Source organism: Apteryx mantelli, chromosome 6 (assembly GCF_036417845.1).
Source record: "Apteryx mantelli isolate bAptMan1 chromosome 6, bAptMan1.hap1, whole genome shotgun sequence".
NCBI classification, from domain to species: domain Eukaryota; kingdom Metazoa; phylum Chordata; class Aves; order Apterygiformes; family Apterygidae; genus Apteryx; species Apteryx mantelli.
Window position 1 is genome coordinate 5,340,333 of NC_089983.1, and position 21,517 is coordinate 5,361,849.

At 42.1% G+C, this 21,517-nt stretch overlaps 1 protein-coding gene across 7 annotated transcripts in view; it reads left to right on the plus strand.

Moving 5' to 3' along the window:
• HDAC4 (histone deacetylase 4) overlaps positions 1-21,517 on the plus strand; it is a 279,008-nt gene that overhangs the window by 142,883 nt on the left and 114,608 nt on the right. For all 7 annotated transcript variants that reach the window (XM_067298642.1, XM_067298648.1, XM_067298646.1 and 4 more), the window contains one exon: positions 7,973-8,217. In XM_067298642.1, the coding sequence (XP_067154743.1) occupies positions 7,973-8,217 (245 nt within the window). The remainder of the gene's footprint in view (positions 1-7,972; positions 8,218-21,517) is intronic.

A 21,517-nucleotide genomic window follows, 5' to 3' on the forward strand; every position in this document is an offset into this window, starting at 1 on the left:
TTGACGTTTACACTATGCATTTCTAGTTCATGAGGAGATCTATAAATAAGCAAGAAAACATACAAAAATGTTTTTTTTTTTTTAGAACTGTTTTTCCTGTCTATTATTGATGTAACTGGGTTACTTTTTTTTTCTGAGTATCATCAAAGGAGCCATTTTCTAATGTTTGAAGCCTGAGCTGGAGAGAGCAGGATAAATGTTGTCGTCTTCACTTTTTAGTTTCCTTCCTGTGACGAATAAAACTTGCATGTAGATCTCTCATGGAGCTGTCTAATAAACGATAATCAGGTATCTTTTTAGTGAAGGTGTCATGACTGAAAAAGTTGGTTAGAGCGATTGCAAAGCACTCTACCCTTATTATGTCTTCAGGTCTTATTAGTAATCAGAGAAGCGAGAAATTTCTCTGCAGTGAATGAGTGAGTGACATTTACAATTCCATCTGTTGCCTACAGCACGGTGCCTCACTTGCTACATTTCAATGGGTGATAGGAGGATTAATTTGGGTTCCCATTCATGCTGCATGAAATATTCTCCTATCCTAGAATTATTCCAGCCCTTGCTGAATTGCAGCATGTGCGTTGGGTGTAGGAAATCTCAGCTGCTGTTTACTCGGAGCTTGCCTTCCGAGGCAGGCTCAGGGCTGCGTTTGCATTTGCCGGCGCGGCTCTGCAAAAATAACGGCGACTGTGCTGCGCTGAGCGGACTGTTTTGTAGGGACAGCCAGCAGGGCCGTAACGTCTGCCTGCCATCCGTAGCACCTATGCAACGCTCCTGGTGTGCTGCGGCAGAAGTCAGTGCCTTGGCCTGCCATGGGCTCTCCGCGCTAGCTATAGCCACCCCCCAGAGCTCCTGCTTGCTCCGTTTACCTTGCACAAGCTCCTGGAGGTGTTTCTGGGGCTCTTATAGTACAGCATTGGAAAGTGATGTCTAAGAGAGTAGTCTGGATATATAAGGTAAAGAGATTTATTTTTTCCCCTCAGATATTATTTTCTTGGGAAACCCTGCTTATATTTGGGCCGCTCTGTTGGAAATGGCATGCTGTAGATAAAAACCTCCTAAGTACCTTTCAGTCTTTCTAAGAGTCCTGTTCCGTGTTTTCGGCTGCTTTGTTACGGTTTACCCAAAACTGCATTTCTTTTATCTTGGCACTGCAGTCAGATACTGCAGTAGCTTGTTTCTATTAATAGCTCTGATCTCACTGTCTCTTAGTGTTTCAGTGAGTTTTGACATTTGCTGAAGTGTAGACAGTGGAAAGAGTGCCTTGCATGCACAATGAACTCCCTCAAAGAGCCCTGGCTTGCGGAGGGGAGGATTTGATGGGCACTGATCCCCTCGGTGCTGCCAAGCACGGCATAGGGCAGACCAGCCAATTTCCAAGTAAGGGGGGCTCGGAGAGCCTATTGCTCCCTTAAAAATAACATCATGATAGTCAAATAATGCAAGCCGCCTTCCAGAAGAAGCCACTGCAAATTTTCCCTCTGCCGTGGCACGCTTTAAGTGAGCGGCTCCTTCTTGCCTTGTTTCTGAGACGATTCGAAGCAAATGAATGCAGTGGTTTTAGAAACGGCATTGCATGGCTTTGCAGGAGCCCTGCTGTGCAGTGTGCTCGTACTGTAAGTGACGTATTTCCGACACGGAGTACTCGTTTTGGTCAGCAGTGAGCTGTATATGAAGGCTTTGCAAAAGGGGAAATCTCAAGGGAAGCAGGTTGGCTTCCAGGAAATAAAATAGGTGGCAGAAAACACCTTGACCTGCACCCTATTCATTGCTGCCTGGCAATGAAAACAGCTGAAAATACCGCTCCGGGGAGGTCCGTACACACGTTTGCTCGTTCAGCTGCATCCGAAACAGCCATCGTTCTTTATTCGGTGAATCATGCTCTGCGCGGATCTCGATGCTTCAGCCGAGCAGGATGGCTTGGTTTATTTTTTGTCTCCCATGGCAGTAACTGAAATGCTGCAGATGCTCAGCCTGCTTTCTCGATTTTGGGTTTGTTTTTGTTTTTTTTTTCCACTGAAAGGCTGCCACTCTGCTATTGGCAGGATCTGTCTGGAGGGCAACGCTGGTGTGCTAGCAATTAGGAAGCAAACTCATTAGTTGGAAATAAAGCCGACGTCCAAAGAGGATGGAGGGAGGAGAAGCTGAGTCAAGGGTTTCTGGCAAGCGCTGCACTTGCAAGTGCAATTGCAGTGATCCAGAGCAACGTTCCCCTCCCCAGCGTTTAGCGATATGGGTACTGTAGAGTTATTATATGAGTTGAAATGCTCTTTTCTTGGGTTTTGGGGTGCTGCGGCTCCTCAGCTCGCTCTGACACAGGCATGCAGTGGTATATCCGTGCTTTACACAATATTGTGGTTGGGGGTTTCTTCTTTTCTTCCTCCAGCCCTGAGCAGAAACTCACCCCCGGTGTTTTAAAGGAGCTGTGCGGAGGTGGACGGCCTTTCTCCTTTAAAGCGGAAGGGAATTGCCAAATGAAGTGTCTTTCTGGCAACAGCTTTCAATTTTAAAACTAATTTCTAGAATATTTTTAAGATACAACTTAAGCGAAGGTTGTACTGAAGGAGATTTGAGTTTAGGTCTCTGCTTCAAATACCCTGTGTCCATCTCATGTTGAAGTTTTGTTTTAACATACATTTCAGCGTGTCTTTTCAGGACTAAATACTTCTGTATTTTAGTCCTTTAAGTACTTACATGAAAATGATGCATCAGAAAAGGGGAAGAAAGTAACTACTGTCTCTTTTTTGTTTAAATAATATGTGCACATAGTTAAATGATACCACCCTTCTGTAATCCCTTCCAAAATGCTTAATACTTGCGAAGAAGGTATTTTTAAGTTTGGGGCATTGAAGAGGATCAGCATGCCACTATCTGATCATGTAGTACTCTGCAAACTTAATGTGAAATGATCTTAATGTACAACATTTTTGTAAGAAATGCACTCTTGCTTTTGTGTTCATCGGTTTGTTATGGCAATTGTATTTAACCAGTAGATAAATTCCACTTAGTGATATTACGGACAAGCTATGATACATCAAGGTTGCAGTTTCAATCAAGAGGCCACTCTATGCCTGCAATCAATAAGGACTAGAATGCTTTAGGTTTTAATTAACATACAGCACAGTTTTTAATGCATATCTGTGTTTTATTTGTTCTGAAAGGGAAAAACATCAGAGTGGTTTTAAGTTGGTCTTAAAGCAGTGGTAACTTGACCATGAAAAAAAATCCCTACATGCCTAGTTAAAAACAAAACAAAACAAAAAACTCCTGTTTTTTCCTTGTGTTCCTACAATGAAGCAAAAGACAGGGAGAACACGAGATAGTTTATTATTCATAATTGAGATCTTGTCTTCTAATTCATGGGTTTGGCATTTCTCATTAGAACTCTGAATATAGTCTTTGTGCTTTTGCTCACATCACGAATGCGATTGTATTAATACGTTCCCAAGGCAGAACCTATGAAAGCAATTTTCTAGTCTACCATGAAATATTCCTAGGAACATAGGCCTTTTTTTTTTCCCCCTCTTTTTTTTTTTTTTGGTTTTGATGATGTGTTCAGCAAGCAGAGAAGGTTTCATTGTTGACGGGAGGGCTCGGGGGGTCAGAAGCACTCGCTGCTTCTGCGGGGAGCTTGGGGCTTTGCAAACGGCTTTTTTTTTCTTTCTTTTTTTTTTTTGAGACTGAAATAGGAGGAAGGCAGGGATGACGCAGCCTTCTGTGAATCCGATGAATGGGAATTGTGGCGTTGATCGCTGCAGCTGGCGCTCCAGCACGGTCCTTTCCCGGGGCGGCGGGGAGGGGGATCGCTTGCTTTGCTGCCTACCGCTGGCAACAGGGACCGCAGGGTTTTGCAGGAATATTAACCGGCTGGCTTTTTCCACACGCTGCAAGTGAAGGCTGCTGTTCCGGGGTAAAACAGGAGTGTTTAGATCATAAAAGGTGTGTGTAGGAGAATGCATGCAGGTTTCAAAGAAATTGCATTTAACCTAAATAGCGTCGGCAAAAGAGGCGGTCTGCACTTAAGACGAACACATTTCCTCGGAGAACCGGCAAGCCGGAGCGAACAACTGCTACCTTTGTATTAGAACTGCCCTTCTTTATGCCATGTTTATAACAGAGTGGCGACATCATTGCTGACGTCAGGAATCTGCAGCTGGGTACACAAATAGGAAACGTGTTTAAAAAGCTCGTGCTTCACCAAGTCCACTCCATTGCTTGTTTTGTGTGCTCATTTGAGTTTTGAGCCTCTGGAATTACCTGTTGCAAGCATTAAAATTGCATTAAAGCCTCCTCAGATTCTCCTGGGGGAATGAAGGAGTTGGGGCATAATTCCAGCTCAGGTTCATTGTATTGAGGTGGAGTGAAACTAAGCTGAATTAGTAGAAATCTGTCCAGGCTTCTTTTTAACGTGGATCTAATTCTTGTTGACTACACCTGGAGAAACTGTGCCGGAGCCAATGGAGTTCCCGTAGATTTACTGCGAGATAAAATTGGTGCTACTTTGGGAATAGTTGTTGTGAATCTTTCATAGTATATAGTAATTCCATAAATAATATGTGGAGTATAATGCTTGGAATAGCCTGCCTTATGAATATTGAGTCCTTCATATTAGGTGAAAATAGTTAATTTGGATTTTTGATAGCCACAGTGTGTGATAATTTTGAAGACTTGATATTTATTTTTTTTTGTGCAGATACTTGTTAATTTGTGTTAGGAATTTCCCCCACCACCACCCCCCCATCTCAAATTTACCTATAGATCCAGCAAATATATTAACAGGGTTTTTTTGCTAGCGTGGAAACATGTAGCTATACTCCTGTTCCAGGATACGGCCCATTTCCCGTAATACCTCAGACATCTGACATCACTGGGTTGCAACCGCTTGCCTCGTATGCAATACTGGTGAAGGACGTAAAACGTGAAAATGCTTGCAGGCCTGAATCTAATTTAAAGCATCACATATGTAGCTGCCTTTACACCTTCAATTAGATGAGAAATTTCTGAACCAGTAGTCCATGAAACGAGATAGTCTTTGCAATTTCTGGTTTCTAGCTGTCAGATCCCACTCTCAGATAGGGAAAGTGGATGGAGTGTTTTTCCATGCAAGCAGTTGCCGTAGGGATGATGTGTGGGCAGGAACGGGAAGGGGGTTGACCGTGGTATCATCCGGGTGCAAAAGCATCCACCGTTCTGGAGAAGGGTCTAAGAACTCATTGGGTTTGAGTGCATTTTTATGTATATATGTGTGTGTGTGTGTGTGTGTGCATATATATGTATATGTTCATATATGTAAAATATATGTATGTATATGCTGCTGTGTACGTATATGAACATTTTGTTCTTGACAAAATCCCTGGCTGTGCTTCAGAGACCTGCCGTGCCTTAGCAGTTACTGTTCTGCAGAAGAATCCCAGCCTTTCATCCCGTGCTCTGAGAAGAGCGAGCGGGGGAGAGAAAAGAGTGAGGGAAAAGGACACAGGAAGGAAAATAATAGGGAAGCGGAGGCAATAACTTGTGGGTTGAAAAATAGCAGCTCTTCCAGAAATTTGACCTTTTGCAGAAAATGTTTCCATCCCAGAAGAGCCGGCTCCTCCTCTGCTCAGGCTGAGCATTTAGCACCGGGCGTGGGGAAAAAAATAGCGTGGAGGGGAAACCCCGTTAACCCCCCCCCCCCCCCCAATGACAGAGTGCATTTGGTGACGTTAATGGCCTGATGCTGTTTTGTGATGTTATAAATGGACATTTGCAATGTGTCGCTTTAGCACTCCCCTGGGCATGGTACAGGAGGGTGATGTTAAAAGGACTTGTATGAGGGGACTTGTAAGAGCGTCGTAGTTTAAAGAGGAGGCAACTTGTTCTGTACCTGTATGTCATTTCCATGAGGAGGATGCTAAAATAACACCCAGGGCTGAATGATCAACCTGGAGCTGCAGTATGAGTTTAATTTTGTATAAAACTAAAGTTCCTCTAGAAATACTATGCATGGTAGTCATAGCTGGCAGTCTGTCTTAGCAAAACCTTTTTTCTTAACCTTTTGCAGTTCCTAACGATTTCTCCTTTTCCCCTGAACTTGAGCTAGCTGAACTGGATCTGAACTGCACTTCAAGCCCTTTTCTTTATTTTCCTTTTGAAAGGGTCTCTCTCCTGCTGGTGTTGATCTCAGCAAAGCTGGTCCTGCAGTGGCGGGTTTCCTGTTTTGGGGTGTGTTTGTAGCAACGATGGTGTCTCCCGCAGAGTGCAGTACTTGGCTGCGGGTGTTACTCCAGTGTCTGCACACTTGGATGATCGTAGGGTTTTTTTTTGTTTTATCTTTCTGTTGGTGACACATTTCGCTGTGTCCCTTCTTTAAAACAGCTGCAATGCTTACTGCACCGTATTATTCGCGTGGCTAAGAGGAAATTTTAATTATCCTCCGGAAGCATTTCAGCACGCCTTGTGCTGAAAGGAGTTAAGTGCAATGCAGTATCACAGCCCTAAACCCTGTGTTTTCCCTCTTGCTTAGTTGGACGATGGATTTACTGTTATTTTAACTTTCCTATAAATTGTGTTCTTCTATCCCATGTTTATTTACATAGTGGGGGGATGCTCCCTTTTCCTAGAAGTAGTGTTGTTTCATTAAAAAAAAAAAAAAGACCCTCTGGCCATCTGGGTTGTTGTCTTAAGATGTTCTGTTCAGGACAGGTGTTTAGCAACCAAAATCTTTCTCAGGTTGCGGTAGTGGCAGATAAGGGATGCTTCATCCCAAAGGTTTTGTGTCCTGGTGCCACTCGCAGCCAGGCAGGACGTCTCATGCTGGGTGGGGGGTGTTAGCCCCAGAGGGCCCGCAGGGGCTACGGGAGCATGGAGATAGGCCAAAACACGTCAGAGGTCAGTGATTTTGTAGGTCTGCTGTCAGCGTGTCTGCAGCTCCATTTCTAGCCTGTTACTTGCCATCAGCAAGTGCCCCGTGAGACTTTGCAGTGTCGCTCTGCATTGGCTTTGGTCCACAGAAGGTGAAGAACAGCACGGTGTGAGGAGGGTGCTGGGGGTTGAGCTCTGGTGCCAGCCTTGTACGGACTGTGAGCAGCCTTTGTGGCTGCACCCAGCTAGCAAAGATCTCCAGAAGGTGAGGGGTTGATGGCCCTGTGGAACAAGGCCTTCAGTGGACCAAATGTACAGAGCACATATCAAACACAGATTTGTAGCTGACTTGAAATTTTGAAATATTTAGTCATTCATGGGATGGTAGTAATTTTTTTTTTTTTTTTTTAGCAGAAATGAACTGAGATCGAGTTCTTGCAAAGGTATTTTTGTAGGTGTCTGCCGCCACCGTTTTTATGACAAGTTCCTTGTCTTCAGGGCGATGCTCTTTATGTAAGCAAAAAACTCATTTTTACTGCACACAAAAAAAAATCGGGTGTTTGTTTTTCCTTTCTTGTTTTAGCGTGCATCTCGTGGTGAGGCTAAGTTATGGGTCTTCTTGGTACATATTGGATGTGTTGGTTTGTCACACTTGGAATTTTGAGTGATGGAGGCAATTCTTGGCAAGTTTGACACTCGTGAACTTTCCTCCTTGCTTCCTGCCCCTGTCTGTTCTGCAGGGTCCCCTGTGCTTTCCGAGAGATGTGTTTCCACCTTTTTGGTTGTTGCAGGCAGAAAGTCTAGTTTGTCACAGGAGCAGTTAGGAATGTTTCCCGGGTGCTTCATTACCAGCTTGCTTTTAGCTAAGCTGCTTGTCTGAGGGAGGGTTGTTTAAAGGAGACTTTTCCTCAAAATGGTCATAAAAGATACAGCACGTAGTGTTTTTCTGCATAAATTTTTGGAAAGAGAACTTGATGCCCCTGACCATGGGAAGCCATCGGTTGATCAGCTGTACCAAGAACGATCCTTTCTGTGATGCCTTAGATTAATCTTTATCCTTCTTATTTCAAGTGATGCTAGAAGAATGGGATGACGATGTCTTGAATTTCTCTCCTGTTGTCTTTTGACATTGCAGTTGATGTGACCACAGCACTGCCCTTGCAAGTTGCGCCAACTTCAGTCCCAATGGATCTCCGCTTGGACCACCAGTTTTCCATGCCCGTGACGGAACCGACGCTCCGAGAGCAGCAGCTCCAGCAGGAGCTTCTGGCACTCAAGCAGAAGCAGCAGATCCAGAGGCAAATTCTCATAGCCGAGTTTCAGAGGCAACACGAGCAGCTCTCCCGGCAGCATGAGGCTCAGCTGCACGAGCACATCAAAGTAAGTGATGGGCAACCCTGCTTTGGATGGCATGCAAAAGCATAGTGTCACCAGGAGGAGGCAGACAAATAAACTCGTTTGTTTTGGCAGTGGAGATATGATGGACTGGGTAATCCCTGGTTAAAGGACTGTCTTTAGAAATGGGAGTCAAGGACTAAGTTTTAAAAAGGGGGATGGGATGGAGGAGGGGAGGCGTGCTATTTTAAACCTCATCCACATGCCTACATATATTCAGAAGTCCTGCCCCCACTGCCAACAGTTGGCTTGCAAGACCTGGGTCTGGATTTGGGAAATTTGTGTAGCCTCATTTCAGCAGAATTTAACCCAGCGGGAAAGCTGTTAGGCTACCTGTTACTAAGATCACACATTTGAATGGCATATAAATTGCTCGTTGTACATATGGCAGCTCTTCAAGATGTAAAACGTGGATGTTATTGTCTTCTGCAGGAAAAATGCATGTTGAGAGTGGGAGCAGAGGGTGTGGGTAGTGTTTGCGCGCAGTTCAGGGTTACGGGGTACAAGTTAGCCAGCAGCCGGTTGCTTTGCACTGCTCTGTCGCACAGGCTGGAAGATAACATAGCACAGGGGATAAGCAGAAAGTGCAGTTTAGAAGATGGCTGTTGCATAGTGAAAATGTTAGACATTATATAAATATTTCACAGTGATAGACTATTGCTATGGTAACATCAGCTTTCAGAATTGCTAATATGCTCCCTTTTCAAAGGGGGATTAGCACTGCGCATGGTAAATAGTGTTAATGCAATATTAAAAAGCAACCTCAATTCAACCTTACAGAACTTTCATTTTAATACGAAATGTATGTCAGAGTGAGAGAGATAGGATTAAAAGTTAATGTTGTGTTATTTACAGCCTTTTCGAACATAGATACTAACCGTTTGAAGACTGATTAACAGCAAATGCCTGTGTCCCTTATGGGTGCTCTAATGTGCTCTCTTTAGGAGAAAGGTGCTTGTATAAATGTAAGCATATATGTATATACATGCGCATGCACAACTTATGCATTTATATGTGTGTGTGTGTGTGTATACTTATACATACATACATACATACATATATATATATGTATATGCATATGCATTCATGGATGCATAGCCCAAAAGCAGTTATAGCATTTGTGGTTCCCAACGATACATGCAAGAATTAAAAATGTTAAATGTCTTTGACAAATAAATATTTCCATTAGTAACTTGTAATTGCAAATGTCTTTAAATATTTGTCCATTAAAAATATGAAAGGGTCATTTCGATTTAATGGGCAAGTTCAAACTACTGGTGGTAGGAGCGTTGTTGCTCTTATTTATGTTAAAGCTGTGACTGATTCTGGTAAAAGTCTGCATTATAGAGAAGAAATTTGAGATATGATTTTGAAAAGCCAGTTAGCCCAGTGCATCAGTGGAGTTCTTCTACCGCTGTGGAAAGTTGGCTAGATGAAAAACTTAAAGTAGGAATAATGTTATCCTGTGCACAAGAGGATGACCTGCAAGGTGCTCTCCAAAAGTGTGTTGTCTTGCCCAATATTTCTTTAAAAACAAAATGGCATGTTACTGAAATAGAGGCCATGATATTTTGCAAACAGTAGTTCAAATAAAAGGAAAACTATACCAATGTGTAATCGTTGTGCACTTTTTTTTGTATTTGCATTTGTAAGTCAGCCTGCATTTAGATGACTGTTGGATTATGCGGTTCTTTGATTACTTGACTTTCAGAAACTGGCAACTGCATTAATTGCAGTGACTATAAGTCCAAGGAAGCTACTGTTTTGTCCAGAGAACATGTATAACCTCATATTTGGACTGCAAACTTTGAGCTATTCAGCTGCCTTATGACTCATGAAAAACGGGCTGGAGGGGGGAAGAGAGTATTAAAGCAAATAAGTAAGAACCTTACCTCCTACAAAAGTGAAGCACTAGAGGGTTGAAAGTTAAAATTTGGTGTCGATATAGCTCTGAATGAAGATGAATGAAGATGCAGTACTCTTTTTAAAGGTATTTTTTAAAAATCAGCTGCTCAGGATGTGTAGCATACTTCCCATTCCCCATGTGTGCGTGCACACTACTGCACACTGCTCCAAGTGTATGCTTGCTCTGCACATATGTTGGGTCAAGGAAGTGCTGCCCACTGCTTCTATCCTCATCTTTGCTTTTAGTGCTATGGGCTGTGAGCGCACAGTCCTCAAATTTGTCTGTCCTGCGAAAGGTCTAAGCAGAGATGCTGGGGATGTCTCTGCTTTGGTTCGCATGTAGACAACTGCTAAGAGGTGCGGGAGATGGATGCATTCCTGTTCAGGAGAACGGCAAGATTATGCTGGAGAAAGATAGTGTGTGGCACATGCAAGGTAGTGAAGGTGAGCAATGTTTTGGGAGGGGGGGGGGAAAAAAGGAAGATAAAGGCAATTATTTTCCCTTTTTATTGTTTTTTTTTTTTTAGCTTTATTTTTAAAATAAGCTGCAAACCAATACCAGGAAATGTCAAAAAGAAGTAATAACTAGTAAACACGAAGACTGCAGATTTAATGAATTGCTGCATAGCAGTCAGAATATGCTGGAATCATTCTGAACCATTATATCTTTCACAGCAACACAAGACAGGGATGCAGTTTACGATCTTTTCTGTTTATTCAAACAGCGCATCTTTAGATTAAAAATATGAAAGACACATCAACCTCTTGACTTCCCCTTTGGGAGCTAAGAATAAATGAGCTTTATTTGATGACTGGCTTATGGTGCCGCTGAAGGGATTAAGGACGTCGTTAGTCTCTTGTCTCCCAAGTAAGTTGTTCAATGTGCAGAAATAGTTGAGGCCAAGCAACATGGTGCTAAGGTTCTTCAACTGAAAGTATTGCTTCAAAACTTGACTTTACAGTATTGTAACGCCAGTGCCATTGCTTCCTATTTTCAAACTTGCATTTCCAGGTTTCCTGTTCAGTAGAGAGGAGGTTTCCCTTTGGATAAGAAGTGCCTTGGGAATTTAGCCCTCCCAGGACTAAACCTTGATTAAGGTTATACATAATGACAGGGTGCAGAAAGGCTGGAGTGAACTTTCTGCCCGCCTTACTGCTGCAGCACTTTTGGTTTGGGCTTGCACCTCTTCAGGGGAAGGTTCAGTTCTGAAACAACCTCAAAATACAACAAAACACACACACAAAAAATTAAAAGGTGAATGTCAAAGCTCTTAACTTAGTCTGATGTCAAACAAAATGGCAGTTCTCTTTGATATTGGTTCCCTTGGAAATGATCAGGGCCTCAATTATGCTATTTCTATATTATTGTAGAATATATAAATTATACAAATGCAAATTGTATAATTGATATTATACATACAATATATTATATTGTAATTATATTACAAGACTGCTTTGTAAACTGTTTGTGGGGGAGAATTTCTGCATCTTACTATGTTTCACATATTTGGGTGTAACGATCTAGAATCAATTAATTTGGCTCTTTTTTGTTGCAGTCTAATATCTAGCATTTTAATCAACAGTTACAAAACATTTATTCATCTGTTTATGTACTTGAGCAGCAATTTCCCTGCTTTACCCTTTCTTTAGGCTGTTTCTAAAATTTTTTACCCCGAAGATTACAATTCCTAGATTGTAAGTGTATTTTGGATATAGCAGAACAACGTCTGGCTACAGTTACATATACAGAGCAAATACTGCATTGGATCCTGGTTTTGACAAGACATGAGATTTAAATAGCTTTGCACTCTTCTGTTGATAGACAGTGAAGAGTTTTGTCAAAAGGAATTCAATGGCTAGGCATCTGCTGCTAAAAGTATCGCACAAGAATATACAGGTATAGCTGATGATAAAAATATATTTTAATGCATTTCTTAAGCAAATCGTGCATCCAGAGGGGTGGGGAGAAATCGGTATTTTGTGCAGAAATACATAGAGCCATTATTAAATTACAGCCAGTTCTGTGAAGATTTTAAAGAGGTTACTTATTTTTAAAAAGTTAATGCCTCATACAGCAGTAATCATGTTTTATGTTTTTTATTTTTCTTTATCACTATGTTGTTGACTTGAACACAGAAACTGTTCTTTCTCAAGTGGGAAAGCAGTGAATAGTCTGAATACAAATTATAAGGGATGTAGTATGAACGAAGAGGGAGGAAATGTCCTTCCCCCTGAACAAAACAGTATTGTAGGAGACATCCTAAATTCTTCTTGAGTAAATGAAATTTGGTTTTAAAAGTGCTGGGCATGTCTTCCTGTTTTTCTTTTCAAGTAGATTTTTTTTTTTTTCTGTTGAAACCTGAAGTTTTTGTATTTTCCAGAACTTGGTTTTATCTCAGCAGCAGAATTTTAATCATCTGATCTAGTGAAGAAGGAAAAGATAAGGTTGGCCCAGTCTTCCTGGCTGCATAGATGGTGCCTTTTCCAGTCCTTTCCCCCAGTTAGTCCTTGCTTTAATAGAAAGTCAACAGCTACCTCTATTTGTTGAACCTTCTTGCGTCTCTCTTTTGGAAGAAATGGTCTCCATGTAAAGGCAGCAAATTCCCGAACATCATGCAAGCTGGAGAACCAAGCTCAGAGTGAAATAATATTTGTGGAAGGAAAGTATAATGAATGCAGTTAGAGCTCTGCTCACTGAGGGAGAAGGATCATTGCATGCCGAGAGTAATGAGAAAACTTTGACATATTTAGGGAAAATAAGCTAAGCCTTAGGAAGGCTTCACGCCATATGGAAATACAGAAAACTGTCTTTCACAACTATAGCGAAGCTTTGCAAATTGCTGCGACTTGACGCCTGAAAGCAGTTCGAGAAAGGCAGTCAACACTGTTGTATGCGGAGGGCTCCAGAGGCTGCTGCAGACTGGCCAGAGAAAGAGGCAGAAGCTTGTCTTCAACAGAGACGCTCACCTTCAGGGAAATGGATTTTCCACTGAGGCATGCTTTGCCAGACGTGCGACAATATTTATAGCCCTCACATCTGCCTCCCTCAATGCAGGCAAGGAGGGAAGAGGGACCTCAGCGCCCAGGCGGGTTGCCCATGAGATGGTGGAAAGCTTCTCCGCAGATTCCATCCTGAGCTTTGCTCAACCTTTGACTGCCAAGGAATTGGTATCGAATTTTTTTTCCTTTGCAAGTCACTGATTCCTGGCCAAGATCAGCTGGAAGTTACCAAAAGGTTTTCCACTTGCCTGCTGGTCAAGGGCCTGAGTGAAATGATTGAAGAGGGATAGGAGACGTGCTTTAAAAAAAGCTACTGCAGGCAGTGCGAGCTCAACAGAGAAGCAGACGACTTGGTGGGTAATGGACTTAATCTCTTCTTTCTGTGCATTGCCCAAACTCAGAGCAGGACTCTTAGGAGCTCTGTCTGTCTTATAGCTAAAGCCCGAAACTTCCTTTAGGAAGCTGATGCATATGAGCATTAGCACGTGACAGCAGGTATCAAAAAAGTATTGTCCTGGTAGTGATATTCCCCAACACTGAGAAGCATCTAAACATCCCAAAGTTCCTCATGGAACGGAAATCTTACCCTGGATGCATGTAAAGCTGTTAATTTTCTCATCTGATGCTATTTCTGTCATCTGAGAAAAGTGTATTTATATGCACCAGTGTCACAGGGAATATTATACTGTATGTGCAACATGTACAGGATGATCAGAGAAGTCATGGGTTTGCATGTAACTTGGACCTTTGTGCATAGGAGGCAGCTCTGATGGCAGCGGTGTTCACCGAGTAGTGATTCGGAAACAGTTTTCTTTCTATTTAATGTAGAAATTTCCTACATTTAACAGCATGCTGTGCTGCCTAATTCATTGGCTTTATGCCAATAAACAAAAAAAAATAAGTGGAATGTTTTCAGACTTTATATATAGCAGCATTCAGAATGCAAAGATGGTTTTGTGTAGTTTCTGCAGTTTTCAGATGACGTGTTTTTCATTAACATAGCTTCTGATCCCAAATTGATGGTGCTTTCAGGATATTAGTCCTTACACCAGTTGTTTTGAAGCATTTGGTGAAACTCCCTGACCAACCCCCCCCTAATATTTGCTTCTGAAGGTAAAAGCCTTTCAGGGAATCTTCTGGACAGATTTTGGTATGCCGTCAGTAAAATGTTATTTCTTTCCAAGCAACTCAGAAGGCTTCCCTTTCCTCCTGGAGACAGCACCCATTCCTTACAATTTCCATTATTTTCAAGAGAAACTTAAAAATCCAGGAGATACCAGGTGTCTACCTCTGACATGATAGGATTATTAATCTTAGAGAACTGTGTTTGGGGTACAGTCAGCGGTAAAAACAGATCGAACACTTTGTGCCCTGTTAGCGCTTGAAGTCATTGTAAAATGCTCTTTCGTTGTTTCTAGATGGCTTCCTGTTCTTTTTCTGGTGACCTCTCCTCATTTTTCTGGTACAAGTAGCTGACTCCATGGCCTAAAAGGCTTAGGTATAGATCCTGCAAAATTTAATTTCTGACAGAAGTAAGCCCCAGGAAAAGCTTTTGCAAGATGAGAGTGCTTGCTGTCTTTGAAGGGAGAAGGGAGTGACTTTCCTCATGCTCAAAGTCAAGATCTTTTCCAAAACGCCAAGGGCATAGCTACACGCGCCAGTGTGGATAACGTCAACAAATTATATAGCAGCATTTGTATTAGTAAGCTCCATCTCTCAATTAAACACAGAGCCTTTCAGCAGGGTATGTTAACTTGAGCAGCTTGCTAACTAGCATTGATGGTTTCTGGTCTGAAGCTGGCTTGTCCTGGGTTGCTCAGCCGGGGAGATTGTCCACAATGGTCCATATAGACCTGCATTAAAATTGGTAAAAGGAACATTTTGGCTTCTTCTGAGATGGGCTACTGCTTGCTGGGTGGAAGGAGCGAACTCAAACTTTTCCAGCTTTGTGATGCAGACAAACATTTTGGTCAAAAGTGAAATCGCAGATCTAACTGCAGTCAGTGGTCTTAGTGGCTTTCATGCTGTGAGATCTCATGACAGAGTCCTTGGAATTTGCTGCTACAGCTAGCCTTGGCCTCCCTGCACCATTACTTGCTATCCTTGATTTGGGGGGTTCACAGCTTTCTAACTGAGTGTGGTTTCAGACTCATCAAATAGGGGAAATGAAAAGTTTGTTGCTGCCCGAACTCAGCTGCATCGAGTTTCTTGGGTGAAGCCCTCTTGCCCAGAACAGACTTTTACCCAATGCATTTTTTTTTTCGATTTGCTGTCCTAAAGTTGGACTTAAATTGGGCTGACTTTTCATTTGAGGTATTCTGAAGGCTGACCATGGGACCTAAGTGGCAGAAATGGTACCATTCACTGCCTGACAAGTAAATACAGGCACTATCACTGAGAAATTAACGTTCATAACATTGTGATTCTTGTTGCTGTTTATGGTCTCTTAACAAAATTTAGCAGGTGTATGAGAAAACAAAATTGCATTTAAGTGTAAATCATATTGGGAATAACCTCAGTTGTATACACACAATACAAATATTGTTGGATTAATCTTCCTGCTTAAGTTTCTTGTTTGGCTGGTGGTGGTTTGTAAAAAAGAATACATGGTTGGTATGTGGTTTGGTGGCATGTTACCTCTAAATGTGATACCTCTGCTGTGGTTTCATGAACTTCAAATGATGGTGAACATTCATTTTTAGCCTGTTGTGTTCCTTCAGACATGTTGGATGCTTGGCCTATCACTCTGCCTCTTTTCAGAGGGCAGCAAAGAACCGGACTTCCTAGTCTGCTTCACCACCTTGTCCACTGATGCTTAAACCCAGTCAAAGGAAGCTGAACCAGAAACTGTGCGCTGAAATGGTTGCTAAAGCCACATGTCAGCAGTGATGTTGACTGTAGTGGGGACTGGAGGAGTGAAGCAAAAAGTTATGGAACAAGTACTCTGTCCTCACTTGTTGATTAGCTTTTCAACACCCCCTTTCTTTGGAGGATATGTTACTCGGACGTAACATAGTCAGCCTTCATTCTCTTTGCCTCTTTTCCCTTTTCCGGACCATTGTATGGCTCTTTGATTTACAGAGTCCCTACTGCGGGCCTAACTTTGTCTTTAGGTATCTTCTTGCAGTGAGCAGTATCATCATAACCAAAGGGTTTGGTGTAACCGAAGCAGGTGCATACAACTTTCAGTCCCATGACAGTAATCTACTTCTGAACAGAGGATAGCCTCTCCCTTTGCTCCATCCTTCAATATTCCCATGCTTGTTAAATGCACCTTTGTGAAGAATGAGGTGAAAAGAACTCCTTTCCAGAGAACTAGACAACAACCAATTTCCCAGAGTAGCACAAAGAAAAAACACAATGTGCTTTTTTACCAAATTCTTACTTAAATATCTCCTCCGTTCAGTCAGACTTTGCATGACGTTGCGATCTACCAAGGCACGTCAGTGTTGGGAGTGGGGAATATCAGACGGAGGTGACTTACCTCTCGGGACAATAAGGATGTCTTTGGGAAGGTGAACATTTGTTTTTGTAAAGAAGAGCTGCTCCTTGTGACACAAACTCCTCTCAATAGCTGCAGGAACGTGGTCGGACTTCTGCGTTTCCTACTCCGGGTGCAAGGTGCACAGATTTGTCCTCTCCTTCAATTTAGGCACACATAAAGCACAGCAGAGTTGGATGCAAAAGGGTTGTTTCCCCAGCCACACACACACCTTTTGAGGGGGATAATGGGAGAAAGAACTGCATGTCAGATGCTACAAATGCAGCTCATGACTTTCTCGCAAGGCTCGCAACTAATCTGATTCTGAAGGAAGTGTAAAAACTAGCCTAGAGTTGCCATCAGGGAGTAGAAGGCACATATAAGTACCTTCTCAATAGTATACCTTCACAGCCACGCAGGTGTTAGAGGGATGAAGCTGCTACTTCATTAATGAAACGCAAGCCATCAGGCTTTTAGGAGAGGTGAGCGGTAACGTGATGGGGGAAAAAAATGGGGATACAAAATTATATGTCTGTATATAAACTGCCAAACTGTTAATGTGGGATCTTTTAGCCTGTAGCTGGCAATCAGGAAACTTAACCGTCATTTGCTTTCCCAAAGCCGTTTGAACTTCATAAACCTGAACCCCAGACATTTGCAGTAGGATATGTCTGAGCGAGATTAGTCGCTTGCCTAGTCAGCTGAGAAAGACTGTTTTTCTCCTGCTGTAGTGAAGAAAGACTGGCTGCAGGGAATTCTGGCATGGGACTGCCTGCTGTCTGCCTCTCCGACAGCTGGAAAGGGGCACTCTGAATATACGTTCAGCTGGTGATACGTCCAAGAAAAGAGATGATAGACATTTGTTCTCCCATGCAGTATTTTCAGATTTTTGTGTCTAGGAACCCTTACGGCTTGGCTCCTGCTGAAAACCACAACTCTTTTTATTTATTTATTTTTTTATCCCCCCTCTCCCAGTACAACCAATTACTTCTAACTAGCCTCCGGTGTTCCAGCAGATATCTTCCATACAACCGTAATAGTTTTGCCCTTGGAATTAAAACACAGCCAAGGGAGAGAGAGTCCTGAAACTGGAGCAATAGGCTGAAAATCCAGTAAACAGGATGGGGAGAACATGAAGTAGAGAATCTGGCCAAAAGAAAAAAGCAGCATTGAAGTTGCTCTAAAATAACCAAGTAAAACAGAACTTCTCCAGGAATTCAGTCAAAATCTATGCCTTTCTGTCCACCCCTGTGCTGTGATTTTTGTGGCGGTGATTTGATGTGCATAGGTTTGGGTTAGTTCTTTCCTGACTGTCATCCACATCTTTGCTTTATTTTTGCAGATTCTGAGCTCCAGATGCTTTTGAATATCTGAATTAACCTCTCACAACTGTAGAATTTTGCCAAAACAGCTTGCAGACAGTTTGCATAAAAAAACAAAACAAAACAACACTTTGCACCAAAACCCCAGCTTGGCTGCCTTCTAGATGAGAGGACAATTATGTAAAGCTTTCATAAGCATTTACTAGGACATGCCTTAACTCGGCCTTTAAGACTGCAAGTTTTGGGGGTGCTGAGAAATTTTTTTTTGGTCTTGTACAGCATTAAGTTGTCAGATTTGGAAGCTAGTATTTTGCTTGCATGTCCTTACAACTTCTTTGCAGCTGCCACCACCACCAGGGACCAGCTTCTTCAAGGGTTGTAAGGATGCAGCAGATAGTTCTGAGAGCAGGTGAACTAGTCGTACAGTGTCCTTGAGCTTTCCAGGAAGAAGTCCTCTGGTTGCAATCAGTTGTGGCCTTGGTTTGAGATGAAAATCTATCTTCTTACCCTGTCTACCTGTTTCTTCTTACCCTATGCTACCTTGTGCTTGAGGAATTAGGAGTTGCCTACAAACATGAAGAGCTGCAGAGGTGCTCTGGGTGACATCCCACTGCATCCAGTCAGTCTGTAGCTCCTTCAGTAGGTGATCTCTGCCACAGGTGTAGATCCAAGTTAGGAGGTGGATGCAAAACTTAAGGTGCTTTGGATCGCAACAGACTTTCTTTGACAATAAGTATGCCGACTGTTGTTCACCCAGCCTTGCACTAAAATATTTCTATGTGTGATTAGCTTCAGCTGCATGAATTAGGGTGAGCTGCCTGGATACAGACAGTTTTACACTGGCCTCCACTAATTGCAGTAAAGTATTCAAAATATGTATTTTAAAGACCTGGGAGTCCATTAGCCTTTAAAACCACTCATGCTTTACAGATTTTAATCAGTTTTACCAGGTTGTGTGAACTAAACGATGCTTCTGTCATTAAGATGGCTGTTGTAGGGGAAGGAAAAACCTGAGGCATGTGGGCAGAGAGAACTGTGTCTAGCTTCTGGGGAAAGACTAAGGTAGTATTTGCAAGATACTGGGATGCTGGAAGGATCCACATCCTTGGTATTCATCTAGCAAATCTCAAAGGGGTTATGCAAATCTTAATAACGTGTCTTAATGAAATACATCCTCATTCTTTTTAGCAAATGGAATCTTTGCTGTCAGTAGCACTCGCTTTTCAGGAGGGCACTGGGTTTCTTTTGGACGGATGCATGTGGAATATTGCAGAGCCCTGCTTTTCCATTTTTGCTGCAATGCTAAAGGGAATTGTTTTAGTTCTGCTTTGCTCAAAACGAAGTTTCTTTGTGCAGGGGAAGTTTCGAGCATGTTTACTGAAAAGGTGCTGGTTGGTTCCCTTTGTGTTCTCAATAGACACGCTTGAGAACTTAACTGAGGAGAATTGAGGAATGCAACTGGCAAAATCTGCTGCACTGCTGAGTCCTTACGGTTAGCTGAAAATTGATAAATACCTTAAAATGCACTACGTTCTCCTTGCTACATTTATTACTATTAACATATGCTAAAGGAGCCCCAGAAGCGTGAACTACAGGTACAGTTGAACATTTGTGCAGCTTTCATAAATAGTGGAAGCAGTGACATTAAACATATGCAGGAATCCCTATAGTTACAAATATTTACAAATATTTATTTTGGCAGGAGCACCTTATTCAGATGTTCCTTGCTACGTTCACTAATGCAGAATGCGTATTTGTCACACAGCATACTCCTCAAATTGATATTGGAAATTAGTCTGAGTGCAAGGGATTTCCCTTGGCGTATCACTTTGTATTCCACAAACATTTAAATTTCATTACAGTTAAGAAAAACATACCACTTCAGCTATGGGCAATTAACACACAAGCATTGCAGAACTGGCATTGATATGTTTGCCAGCGAGAAAGATCTGTAGCAGCGTCTTCTAATGTGTTATGTGGTGTGTGAACAAGATCTCAGCTCAGTAATTAATAATCCTTATCAGAGCCACCTAAGCATCCTTTGGTGTATGCCATGAAGTGAAGTTCAAGAGATACTTTTAAATTCCTAACTCAATGTCTAGAAGACCCAAGTGGTGGGAGTTGGTGTCCCATTGAAATATGCTTCTGAAATATTTTGCTTTTAGATATCAGTAGATTTTTTTTTTTTCCACTGAGACAGCCAAGTGAAGGTTTAATGTCAGAACAAAGCTAAAATGTGTGGGTATTATCTTGTCAGAAGCAGCTTAGTGTGTGGAGCAGGAGGGGGAATAAAACTGCATGGCAGTTAACCACACGCTTTTCTGCATGTTTGCTACCTCTTAAAACTTGCCTAGATTACTTTAACTGAAACAGAAAAGCTAATATTTTTCTGGAGTTTCAGTTTATTTTGTGCATAGGAAAGCTTTCGGTATGTTATCAGATTTCCTGTTTCTCTTGTTTAGTCAGTCTTTAGTGGGTTCTCTTGCTGTTTATGGGTCCTTTTTTTTTTTTTTTTTTTTTTACAAAGCATCAGCAGAAAGACACATTTGAAAATGAGAAAATTAAATTGTAACACCTCCCCCTCCCCACCAAATTTTAAAAGGAAAATCAGGGCACGGTCTAGTGTGAAGAGAGTTCTTAAAGCTTATGTTTTTAAAGCACGGAGAAATTGTGCGACTTTCATGCAGATAGCTCTGTTTCCTCTGACTGCAATATAACCGACGTGGATAGTGACAGCAGCAAGGATGAGCAATGCAAGCCTCAGCTTGGGTTAGCATCCCAAATCCTTATCCGAGCTTGCCGGAGACGGGGGAAAAACCCGCATGCAATCTGTGCTGCAGGATCTTCACTGCAGTTGCCTGAGCTGGCTAGGTTAAAGCTAGCAGGCATCTGACTGCATCGCTATCACGCCTTGCCTTTGCTGAGTGTGCACACCATATATTTCCTGTCAATAGTGTCTATGTAGTTTGTTTTCATGCCTAAGTGCAGAAAAACATTTATGCTGTAAGAGTTCAGATAGAGTACGAAAATGAGTTGTTCAGTCATTTCTGAGGCTCCAGCAGACAACAAAAAAGTGAATTCATGGATAAGATTGGAGAGGTTGCTTCACTTTTTAAGTTTGGAAAGATCTGTAGCTATATTAAGAATGCTCTTTATGGAAACTGGGGTCAAAATTCAGCTGAAACAAAGCATCTTTAATGAAACTTCTATAAGCCATCCAGATACAAATCTGTCTTTTCATTTACTTTTCACTACAGATGTCAATGAAAGCATAATTCCTTCTAAAGCATCTTAATGTATGTAAAACATTACAGGAAGCATAGCATGCAAAGCTTGGGAGACTGCAGATGGAGAGAAAAGGCTCCTTATTTCATAAAAAATAACAAAACCTGTTTTAACATATTGTGCATTAAATATTGTTCATTTGCATACTTTCTATGGGTACGTTATAAAAGCCCACCATGTGGTGGACTTGTTGGAAGTCTGAAATGATACTCTATCCCCAAATGGAGACGCGTTAGCGGAAGCGGCTGCTTAATTACACACCAAAAAAGACTGGTTGCCTCTGTGGGCTTCT